Raw genomic sequence first — 12,352 nt, forward strand, 5'->3', positions numbered from 1 at the left:
AAATGGATGTGCAACACTCCCTGCTTGTCCCATACACTTCCAGGCTAACACTTTCAGGAAGCTTACTCTGGAGATATTTCTGTTGCAACATACACGTGTAAAGAGCAAATTAAACAATAATAGAAAACTATCAAAATAAATTAAGCAAGCTACACAAATAAGAAATAAAATATGGTGATAGTAAAACATACCTATGCAGATATAGTAACAGCCAGATTAAATCAAAACTTCAAGACTCCATCAATTGGAAATTCCAAACCCTGAATGTTACCAACCAATGTTACCAAGACATCTTGCTTCAGCCCAATGCAATATTCGTAAACAAGTACTAGGCTTGTAAATTGCAATTCTTGGGTGGTTTTGAGGTTTTAATTCAGTCTGGACTTTAGAAAAGAAAGTTAGTTTTGTCCAAGTGCATTAATTCACAATTTCAACAAATACAGAGCCCAAGCATAAATACCCATGAGACCTAACTTTTTTCTGTGTTTTCTGATATAAAAGGTTAAGTATTAATATTTTCACTTTCATGGCACTTAAATCACTTGTACATAGAAAGCACAGACACAAAAATATTCTCTTTTGAAACACGTATCTCAATTAATTTGACAAAAGGAAGACTAGGTATAAACAAGCATTTGTTTAATTAATTGCTTAGCAAAATACATGAAAGACGATGGCTTTTCATTTTGGATTGGCCCAGACTGATAAAAAAAAGGATGAAGCCATAGTGAGCAAAGAAAAATGAAGCCAGACTGCTTTAAAGACTACCCACATGCTTTACATAATAAAACATGCAGACATTTAGAACTAATAAACATCTTTGAAAGTATATTCCTTATAACATCCTTTTAATTGAATTCTGGTTGTTTTGTTCTGCTACTTCATCATTTTGAAAGACTGTGTCTTAGCACCACCAAATCCTGCACCGATGCTGTACAAAAGCAATGCTTGGATCCCCTCTAAATACAGCACCTTTGAAAATGATTACAAATAAACAGCAATGCATCCCAGTATTAGAGATGAGGTAGCTTACACTATGGAATTAAATGTCTGCACGGTTTCTTTATAAACTAAGGCAAAAAAGTAAAGTGGAAAAAACATAAACACAAAATTCAGTTGCACACACTTTTCTTTAAGAGATTGCTTACCCTTTTGCACATAAAAGCACATGGTTGAACTCATGTTCATTATATAGCACCACTGATTTGAAAATGTCTAATATTAAATTGGTCTTTTACTTATATAAGTTGAACTAGTGAGAATACAGACAATGTTTTACAAATCAACAACAAAAAAGGCATTTAAAGGTCATAGTTTAATCGGTTAGTAGATTTTTAGTGATGAAACGTGTTAACAGCATCTATCTTTTTCACCTCCAAAAGACTTTTTTAAATGGACTGGCTCACCCATAACCTGACAAATTCAAATGTCAGCAGTTTATGAGAAAAACATTTAATTTATCCTTTGACTTATTAAAGTAATACATTACTTTGATGTCTTTATATATATATTAAACATCATGTTATACACCTTTAATAACCCCCTCTCATACTGTAAGTTGTATTGCAATGCAATATATTCTTATACCTCCTATGCATAGAAACCTGTAGTTTCAATTCAGAAAAGGAAACACTATCAGGACATTAATTGGATTATACCTTGTTTTCCACTGGAATAATAACACATTCTTTATCTTTCTGTAAGACCTCTGCAATATTCTACACTAAAAATCTACTAAAATTTATTGTAACATCAAAAGGCAATCAAAGGCACAATAAATATTTTGTCAGAAGGCCAGAATGTTCAAAGATATTATATGTACAATGCTGAGTGAATCAGCAAATAGTTCAAGAGTCTCAGGATTGACTTCAATGCGTCTGTGTCCTTTGGTTTACAAGAAGCAAACTGGCCCAATATCTATGCCAAACTCCTGATCTGAACCACCAATGTCCACTGGAGCAATGTCCATAATGGGAAGACGTGCTGTTTTCTGTGTTCTATACTCAAAGACTGTCTTGCCCCATTCACCGTTGGCTTTCTGCAAAATGAAAGACACATTAATATTTCATTGAATTGGAAGTTGTATGACAACATTATACTGTATTTATCTTAATGCAAACTTTGTCAAAAAATGTCTTCTGTAGTTCATTTGTTTAAGACATATTGTCATTTTGCAATTGAATAGAAGCCGAGAATGTATTACATACTATGCTTAAAGTTTCTGAATGAAAATGCAGAATGGAATATATGCTCACTATAAAAATATATTGGAAGTCATTTTGGAGCATTTTTTATCAATAATCACTCATGCATGTATTGAACATTACCTATTTGCCTATGCAACATAGTATGATCAGTTGAATCACTGTTTTTTTTTCAATTCATTTTTTTAAATAAAATAAAAAAGTGTAGTATTCATAACATTGCTCTCGTTAGAATATTTACCAACAAATTTGAAATGTGAAAATCTGACCAAATGGTCAATATTAATAGTAAAACACTTAAGTAAAGGTAATTATACATGTGTATATCCCAGTACATATGTAAATTAATTTTAAAACTTACATAACAAGTGTCCTCAAGGACAGTATATCTGAATCGACTGTTTCCTTCTGCTTTAAGATCAAGGTCATTAGCAGCTTTTAAAATCACAGCCTTCTTCAGATTTCCAGTTTTTTCATCTTTATACCCCACACTGTTTTTACAGTGGTATGTGATGGTCTGGGAGGCCTCCTTTGACAGTAGGCGCAGGAAAGTCATTTGGACTGTGACAGAATTTGTTGATTGATCTTTATTACCATAAGTGAACTGAAAAACAAAATAAATTTATTTGGTTATATACCAGAAAGAAAGTCACTGCAATCTCTAGTTTACCTTAAAAAATAATCATTACATTTTATTAAAATTAAGGCTTTTTTTCTTTAATATATTTCTGTTTCTGTGATCAGACAAACAGGAAAGAGAGAGCTTCAACAGGTCAGTTTCAACATGAAGTCATCTGCTAATATTTGGCTGTGTCTTGAATTTTGTCTTTGAATTTGATTCTGAGCATCAGTTTGGATTTCCATTGGAGCTTTTAGTTTTATCTTCTTATTTTTGGTATCATCAACAAGCCTGTCTAATTTACTAACGGTAGATTCTAAGTTAGTCAAGATTCCAAACCTAGTTTTTAATTTGTGTGGGAGATAATTATATATTTTATATAGATTGTAGTTTGATATTTTGGTGGGTTCAGTCAATACTCAAGAGGATTCTCTTGGTAATTCAGACATATATTATGTTTATAATCTGCCTTTATCTAATAACAATAGTCCAAAATCTGTGTCTTAAAATAATTGAATCTCCATAACAGTGTCAGGCTCATACAGACACAGGCTCATACACAGACATATGGTTTAAACTTACATGGGCTCCTCCATTCATGTTAGCTCCAAACCAGATAGGCTTGTAGTCTGTGGGATTTGTGGTTCCCCACCATGTCTTGCGGGGTATGCTAGATGGGTTTGCAGAAATACATGTCTCGCCAGTATCCATATTACAATACACCTTTATAGCATCTTCAGCACATCCCTGATTTGGATCAACCCAGTATTCACCTGTAATGCAATTAGAATATTCTTCATATTTAATTTTCTTCAAAACAAGAAATCATTTCAAACCTCTGTTAGTCTAAATGGTTGTTTTCTTTACAGAAAACATGAGACACAATAAAAATAAGCATAGAAATAATAACTGATTTTAAAAAAATAGGGGTATACAGTATAATAATCACTTTTTTTTACTCAAATATATGGAAATAACAGATACTTCTGTTTCAAGTACCATATTATAAAACTTTCAATTTTCAGTCAAATGCTCTGATATGTGCACTTTCAACTCATCATTCTGTTTTTATTCTGTAAGCCCCATATCTCTTTTAGTTGTAAAACATGCAATTGATGCACTGCTTCCTGTCAATACTACAGGCATGCAGGTATTTGGCACAGTACCAAATTCCTGGTTGTGCGGCAAGTCTATGATTCTTTGACCTTTCAAACCACACCTTGGCAGCTTGTGGTTTATTGTACCTTCATGTTTGAGAAATCATTGTCACAGTTCTCTAATTACTGTACAAAACCTAGCTTTGAACCAGTGATGTCTGGACTTGTACATCACATCTTGCATGTCAAATGAACTTCACTTCTGGCTGAGGCACATCGAAGCCCTGGATTTAGTATTTTGACATATTTTGAATGAATTTATTTATTTTAAACATACCACTCTTTTTCTGTGGGTAGCATTGTTTCAGGTCTTCACAGGTTCTGGCTGGATTTTTCTTGGTGCCATCAGGGCTGCGCATGCTGTCTATCTGACTACTGAGAGCCTTCAGTGTGGCATGAACTCCAGGGTCCGTTTTAAAAGAATCTGTTTTATTGCTGTTTGGAAGAGCTTCATCCTCACTGAATTCTGGAGGAGGTGGGGGACCAACATCATAATCCTGAGTGTCTAAGAAGTCCTCCATTGCTGCAGTTGGAGGACCAGGAGAACCAGGAGGACCAGGTGGACCGGGGTCTCCAGGAGGTCCCTGTAACAGAAACACCAAATTGATATTGAAACTCAGAGACCTAGCAAGCACCCAGATGAAGAACCTGAACTAATAATAAAATACCTAAACAATTTTCACTTTACCCAAAGGAATGTATTTGAATACTGACTTCATCTTAAAATTAAATAAATACAAAATACTAACAGAAAGCTTTCTGTTTTCTGTATTTGTCTATTGTTCTTTTCTGTCTAATAATTTAGTATTAACCTATGTCTTTTTTCTTGAATTACTCTACTGGTATCTGAGTTTGGAATTAAAAGTAAATAAACACAAAGACAGAATGTTGCACACACAAAATACTGAGAGAAACTCATTACATATATTTTAGTTCACATGTGTTGGTAAGAGTAACTGATAAAAGAAAATAAAACATTTGTTAACAAAACCTATGACAGATAAAGCATCACAAACAAAAACATTTATTATATAATACAATGAGATACACTGATGTACATTTTGAAAGATATTTCTAATGGTGCTCAGTTTGTTCAGTTTCCTGAGGAGAATAAGAAGCAATAGCTTAAATATAAATCGTTTTAATTTAAATTTTAACATCATGAATGTTTCACTTATAAATCAGTACAAGATTGGATCATGTATTTTATTTTATATAATACATAATAATAAAATGAGTTGCACCTCAGCATTAGTTTACCAGGAAAACAATGTTCTTTTCTTGCAGTTCAAGGGACATACCTCAGGCCCAATTTCACCACTTATTCCTCTTGAACCAGGTGGTCCCATTGGGCCAGGATGCCCAATGTACCCTTCCTTTCCAGGAGGGCCAACTGGTCCTGGTGGTCCCTAAAATAGCAACAGTATTATTAAGAATGTTTACTCAAATTCATTGAAAAAAACATGCTAACAATTGGGAATATGCTTACTCTGTGACCATGAGGTCCAACAATTCCAGCAGCACCTTGTTCACCAGTTGTACCCTAAATAAAAGAGAATAGTTCAGGTGTTTTCATTTATCGATTACGACTCTGATAGCAGAATAAAAACCATAAATAGAAAGAATACTGCTAACGTACAGGGGGTCCAGGCAGGCCCTGCAATCCTGTAAAACCTCTATGACCCTTCTGGCCTCTTTCACCTTGATCTCCAATATCTCCCTTGTCCCCTCTTGGACCTTGAGGACCCTATAATTACAGATAAAATGTGAAAATCAGAATCACAAAAACAAAATAAAAATGATACATCACATTGATCTTGCTTATTGTTTAGGCTCTAGAAAATTTAGAAAATCTAGAAAGGACAAATTTGTTCTGATTCAATCTGAAAAAAGTTCATGGTGGCCATGAGTACTAGCTTTGGAAAAGTCTAATTGATTTGGTCACAGTATTCAGTAAAATCATTAGTCTGCTGTTATTGTTTAAGATTGTACTTTACACAGGCGACTGTAAAAAGCATTGCCAATCAATAGTTATGGCACATTTATTGACCCCTGTAACTTTATCTTCACTTGTACATGATTATGTACTTTTCTTCTTTAGTAATGTAAACACCTTCATGGATTTGTTTGTCCAGTCATCAAACCTAGTAGAAAACTATGATAAGACATTTTATCAAAAATGTAAGCACAGTTTCACTAAATCAAAAAAGATTAAAGCATTAATTTCCTAGTACAGTGAAATCATCAAAGTAGATTTTGTCCAATAATTTTACCATTTAAACTTTACAGAGTACACAAAGTGGCACTTTCCAAAGCATTACAAATACAGCACATGGGTCACTGATTTTTCAGATTCTTTATACACTATATATTACAGTGAAGGAAAAGCAAATGACCTGTGTTTTAGTAGCCTAACATGCAGCGCAGCTGTACGTCTGGTGAGCTGAGATGAAAATAGTATCAAAAAAACAAACTTACAGGTAATCCCCGTTTTCCTGCAGTTCCTGGGGGACCAACAGGTCCACGTGAACCCTGCCATAAGAAAACATACATTCTAAGATAGGAGAACTGATTTTTTTAATTAAATACTACTTTTATAGTGTACAGGCATGCATAGGCATGACTGTAATGTTTCTTTTATTAAACCACTTTTATTCTAATACTAATCAACATTATGTTTACTGTATAAAAGCAAGGACTACAGCAACTGATTGAAGTAGCAGAAAGGAGTACTTCAATGGAAGAAAATGTTGTTGTGATGAGACGGTGATAAGTACATTATAAAAATTTTCATGACATCACTACTGAAGCATGAAAGTTATTTCAGAATGATATTTCCATTGCCTGTAGCACTGTGTCCATAAAAGGAATAAAATTCATACTTACACTGTCTCCTCGTTTTCCTGGATCCCCTGTAGGACCAACAGGTCCTGGAGAACCAGGGGCTCCTTGAGAGCCTGGAAGGCCAGCAGGACCTGGATCACCACGATCTCCCTGTAGTGGAAACACAAAGACCAATATTAGCCAACAAGATAATAAGGCCACTACATAATAACATAATACATAAAAAATAGATAATAACATAACTACACAACAAATACATCAACTGGGACTCTTTTCTTACCCTGGCGCCTAGTACTCCATCACGACCTGGAGGACCATCTGGCCCAGGCGGTCCCTGGGCAAACAAAAAAAGATAGGAGCATGAATGTTATTTTGATAAGAGCAATTTTTACTTTGTTCTTCGGAGAGCATATGTTTACTAATTGAAGAAACGATCTGGTAACAATAATGCAGTGTTTCATAACCTGCAGCCCTACTAATCTATTCCATTGCAGAATTTTATCACCAGTTCCTTTATCAATAAATCGATAATAACCAAGCTAAAAAAATAAACATGCAGGTTGTAACATGGCCTAAACCAATGGAATGGAATCAGATGTCAGCATGTTCAGCTGCTCTGGGTTATGGTTCTTGAAAGGCTCTCAGCTCCCTGTGCTAACGTTTACTGAGTGCATAATTATCTTAGAAAATGAAAATGATTTCCTCTGATGAAATTGCAGTGGGGTTTCATTTCACTTAATCCAATCTCTCTGTCTACAATAAGGTGGTGGTACGCCTTTATACATTCCTTTGTTTTGTGCACATTCCAGCATCAGTGTCCATAAATAAAACTAAATCCAAACATTAATAAGAAGTCAAGATGAACACGTTATTAATTACCTCCAGTCAAGATGCAATTTGATAAATCTCGCATAATATGAATTTATGTTAAAAGTGTAACAAACAGTTCTTTAGGACCCTATGTGGACGACACAATCCAGAGAAGTGAGGAAACACTGGCGAAAAAGTCATGCAGGAATACGGGGATGAAAACAGAGGGGCGTGTCCATGCAGTGCTGGTGATCCGGGGAGGTGTGGCCGAGGCAAACAATCCAAAGAATAAGTCCAAGGGAGAATCCAAAAAACAAGCAAAAGTCCATGGCCGGGTAATCCATCCAAAACAAGGGATTAAAAACAGGTGCCGGGTCGGGACCAGCGGGGGGAACAGGAGCAGGAGCAGGAAGCTAAAAGCATAACGGAGCCAGGCGCAACCAGGTCCCGGGCTCGCACAATGTGGAAATCAGATGCAGAGCCACGATTGGTGACTGCGTCTGGCTTTTAAAGGGAAACAGGAAGGAGACTGGAACAAGGGGCAGGTGCGGGGAATAGGGCAAACAAGGAAGAGCAGGAGCGCCCTTAAGGAGGAGGGACTACAATCGTGACAAAAGCACTTCCAAAGATGAAGTTAATTGGGATGAAGGGATAACTTACATCTGGGCCAGGATCTCCTGCAGGGCCATTTGCTCCTGGAAGCCCAACTGGGCCTGAAGGACCTTTGTCTCCTGTAGGGCCAGTGGCACCTTGTTTTCCTGGTGGGCCCTTAACAAGAGATTAAGCATAATTTGTTTAATATGATCAACTGAATGTGTAAGACCACATATCATTGCCAAATACCCCTCAAACATGCGACCTGTATTGCATTGCTATGTTATCATATTTCAGTCCAGAGAACTCAAATATTTAATTATCTGTAAGATATTACATCTTACACTGCATTATGGATCCCTGGCATGCCTGATGAGTGCCAAGACCTGGTCTGCCACTCTTACTGTCAGACAAAGACAAAAGTGAGGTGCTCTGTGGCCATTTGTTACTTGTCAGTACTGCATGGAGCAGTTAGGCACAAGGCTATATGAGTATTATACAATTATTTGTTTCGGTGAAAGAAAAATATTTTGTCACCAAATAAAGTAGTTTCTGTCTCATGTCATCATCAGAGAAGTGGAACGTGAATATTTGGGTACATTACATTTGCTGAAACCTCATTTGTGATGATATGCTGGGGAAATACTATGGGTTGAGACCCAGACTAAACAACAATACTGCTAATCAGTGAGCAACATTCACTTTTATTATTATAAGTGAGTTCTAGAAATGTATGAATACACTTCTAATTAAGTAGTAATTTATGTGTCATGCATCAGTATTTTGCTTTAATATAATAGGTTAAGTTCCCAAAATAAACTATTGTTTTAATCAAATCAGTTATGTATTAAAATGTATAATAATTTACTATAATATATTATAGAATATACTAGATATAATAATAATTTAAAAAATATTTTGATGTGTTGTATCGCTAACTGACTGAAATTTATGGTATGTTTATTCTGAAACATTTATTGGATGTTTCAGTAGAATACTATACTGATCCTATTAAGTTAATCAACTAAATACATGTTGTGTGTATAGTGTATATACCATAGATATGAGTTCAATGTGTTTAATATGATCAACTGAGTGTTATTGAAGCTTGATAAAATATTTTGAAACAGTCCCACACTCTAGAATTAAAACCATTTAAAAGTTTCAAAGATCAGTTTTACAGAGATACGCCATGCAGAACATTGAGATTAAAGGGCTAGTACTGATACATACAGATGGGCCTGGAAGACCTGCCATTCCTCTCTCTCCCCTCTGCCCTGGCAGTCCTACAATCCCTCTCTGTCCTGTTGTTCCTGGAGGACCTGGAGGGCCATCGGGACCCTGTGGAGGAAGAACACATACAACTGCTGTTTTGACCATATTCATTTACAGGTTTGCACATTGTGTAAAGAGCATATGGAACATAAGAATACATTGAAATGTTTATGCCTTAACCACTGAAACTAGATGGGCTTGGATCAGCCAGGGTATCCTCGTCTTTCCACAGAACCGCTATGGTTGTTGTTTTTTCAAAGATTTTTGTTCTGCTAGTGAGAGCTCCAAGCAATGCCAAATTCACCTACTGTATAACAGCACTTTGGATCAAATAGCAACTATAAAATAGCACAGTGAACTGTAGGAAATAGAGATTAACTCTGATAAATTCTTAATTCCAAGAGAAGTGTTAACTGCCCTCACTTCACTCTCTTCCAGTACAAGGTTAGTGTGAATGGAGCAGATGCACACCTGCTGACTCCTGATTGAAAAGGTTTCAAAAGGAGAACAATATAAGGCAATTTGGAGTTCAAAAATCCTTCCGCTTTGTGTTTTAACTTTCTATCCACTTACAGGTATTTGTATATATTATACTTTTTTAATTCCAATCTGTAATTCTAAAACTCATAAAGCTGGTCCAACATTTTGTAATGGTTTAAAACATGCTGTTCTTGTTGAGAGTGTGAATCAAACTGATGAATTCAGTTCTTACGGTTGGCCCGTCTTCTCCAGAATCTCCTTTGTCTCCAGGGCTGCCTGGTGGGCCAGCAGGCCCTCGCTCTCCATGGCGCCCAGGTGGTCCAGTGTCACCACGGAGCCCTGGAGGACCTTCCTTCCCAGGAGGACCAAGAGGTCCAGGCTGACCCACTGGACCCTGGAAAAACCATCGTTAAAAATCTCAATCTTTACTACTTAGTTCCCCCATTCTTTTTTGTGCATAGTTTTACTGCTGTTGGGATACTTTAAATCATTTGTCTTCATAAATTGACTAATACTGGATGAAATCTATTTCACATTAATTTGCGAAATATATTGTTTTTAGTTAACAGGGACATAATACTTATAATGTTGAATAAACGTGATACATAATCATAATACACTGAGCTAGCATACATTGCAGTAAATTAATTCAGTAATGACGACCAACTTACAGTTGAGCCAGGTGGACCAACCCTGCCTGCAGGTCCAGGAAAACCGGTGACACCCTAAAAAGAAAAACAAGTATTATTTGTGAAACATGGCACATGGAAACACATTTCATTGATGTGTCGTTAAGGTCTTGTACATACTGGTGGTCCCTGAGTGCCTCTTCCGCCTTTCAGTCCTGCAACTCCTGGAGGTCCCTATGAATAGAAATGAGATAAAAAATCAATTTTGATCCTCTCTTCAAAAATGCTGTAGGTTCTGTAACCATATTTAATCAGATTGACTCACTGGAGGCCCATGAGATCCAGCCAGCCCCTGTGGACCAGGGGATCCAGCATCACCTTTCTGCCCAGGCTCTCCTGGTTCACCCTTCACACCAGGCTGCCCATCAGGTCCCTAGAACACAGAGGTCAAGATGGTTTTAAACTCCAGTTTACAGATAGTTTAATTTCTGAAACATAATTGATTTGCTAAGTTTTACTTTCTCACATACTGTATGCAGTCAATGGACCTATATGTGGGGTATTCAGATTTGGGTAATTTTGTATCACCTTTTGTACCCATTTTATGGTTCATACTCTAATGTCTTAATACTATACAAATAGCTGATATAATCTGGATTATGAACAGAAATGGGTAGGCCTTGGTTTCTAGAAGCCTGTGTTTTTTGTTTTTTTTTTACACTAGCAGCCCAGAGACAGTGTGAAATTAACGTCATTAATTGCAGTGATAATAACCATGAAATTTCTGGACCATGTAAATAGATTGAAGAATGGATTGAAGAACAATGAATTTATACTGTCTATCCATCCATTTTCTAACTGCTTCTTCCAATTCAGAATCACTGGGAAGCCAGGCACAAAGCATGGTACACCCCGGATGGGATGCCAGTTCATCACAGGGCAGACACACACACTCATACCTAGGGCCAATTTTCCCAGAAGCCAATTAACCTATCATGTTTTTGGACTTTAGAACCCAGAGCAGCTGGAGAAACCCACACTAACATGGGGCAAACACACAAACTTTACACAGATAGCACACCACGACCACAACTGAACCCAGACTCCTAGCACTGCAAAGCAGCAATGGTAACCACTGTGGCACTGTGCTACCCTTTATACCATCTAGCAGGATCATTTACAACATATTTGAAAACTTACAGGTGGACCAGCAAATCCCACTGGACCAGTAGGTCCTGGCTCACCACGAGATCCCTATAATAAATCCATTGAAAACAAAATTATAAACACATAAAACCATCAGCAGAAATTTACTTTGCTTTTAACATATTATTATTAAATAAAAATGGCATACCATTTGCAAAACAAGTACATTATGTATTTAAAAAATTTTGACTAGAAAACACATAAGTCACTATTTGGTTGATCAAAGGCATGCAATAAAACCATGGTAGAAAGAATATGTTCTAAAAATAAGTCTTTAATTTATAGATTTCAAAAGTGCAGCTACAGATGTGTTTTGAGAGTGTGTAATGAGGTTTGTAGCCATGTTCTGGAAGCCAATACCCTGGCTTCTTTCATGAAACATCTGGATGAGACCCTTGGCTCACTTTGCTAGTAAAAAAACAGGCTAGATGGGCCTAACGGCTTCCTCTCATTTGTTAACAATCTTATGTTGTTTGATTAATCAGTACTATAGGAAGAAAGAAAAGCTCAGTTTTGTTATTGCTTTTCTAAATA

At 36.4% G+C, this 12,352-nt stretch overlaps 1 protein-coding gene across 1 annotated transcript in view; it reads right to left on the bottom strand.

Annotated features, from left to right (window-relative positions):
• Positions 1 to 620: 620 nt before the first annotated feature.
• Positions 621 to 12,352, bottom strand: part of LOC148821914 (uncharacterized) — a 68,449-nt gene continuing 56,717 nt past the window's right edge. The window contains exons 38-54 of the mRNA XM_088931044.1: positions 11,813 to 11,866; positions 10,938 to 11,045; positions 10,793 to 10,846; positions 10,655 to 10,708; positions 10,216 to 10,377; positions 9,462 to 9,569; positions 8,295 to 8,402; positions 7,105 to 7,158; positions 6,867 to 6,974; positions 6,459 to 6,512; positions 5,620 to 5,727; positions 5,470 to 5,523; positions 5,282 to 5,389; positions 4,258 to 4,564; positions 3,406 to 3,596; positions 2,566 to 2,808; positions 621 to 2,038 (exon numbers count right to left, since the gene is read on the bottom strand). Coding sequence (XP_088787170.1) covers positions 1,892 to 2,038; positions 2,566 to 2,808; positions 3,406 to 3,596; positions 4,258 to 4,564; positions 5,282 to 5,389; positions 5,470 to 5,523; positions 5,620 to 5,727; positions 6,459 to 6,512; positions 6,867 to 6,974; positions 7,105 to 7,158; positions 8,295 to 8,402; positions 9,462 to 9,569; positions 10,216 to 10,377; positions 10,655 to 10,708; positions 10,793 to 10,846; positions 10,938 to 11,045; positions 11,813 to 11,866 — 2,022 coding nt within the window. The 3' untranslated portion in view covers positions 621 to 1,891. The remainder of the gene's footprint in view (positions 2,039 to 2,565; positions 2,809 to 3,405; positions 3,597 to 4,257; positions 4,565 to 5,281; positions 5,390 to 5,469; positions 5,524 to 5,619; positions 5,728 to 6,458; positions 6,513 to 6,866; positions 6,975 to 7,104; positions 7,159 to 8,294; positions 8,403 to 9,461; positions 9,570 to 10,215; positions 10,378 to 10,654; positions 10,709 to 10,792; positions 10,847 to 10,937; positions 11,046 to 11,812; positions 11,867 to 12,352) is intronic.

The sequence above is a fragment of the Atractosteus spatula genome, chromosome 13, assembly GCF_055471065.1.
Source record: "Atractosteus spatula isolate fAtrSpa1 chromosome 13, fAtrSpa1.hap1, whole genome shotgun sequence".
Lineage (NCBI taxonomy): Eukaryota > Metazoa > Chordata > Actinopteri > Semionotiformes > Lepisosteidae > Atractosteus > Atractosteus spatula.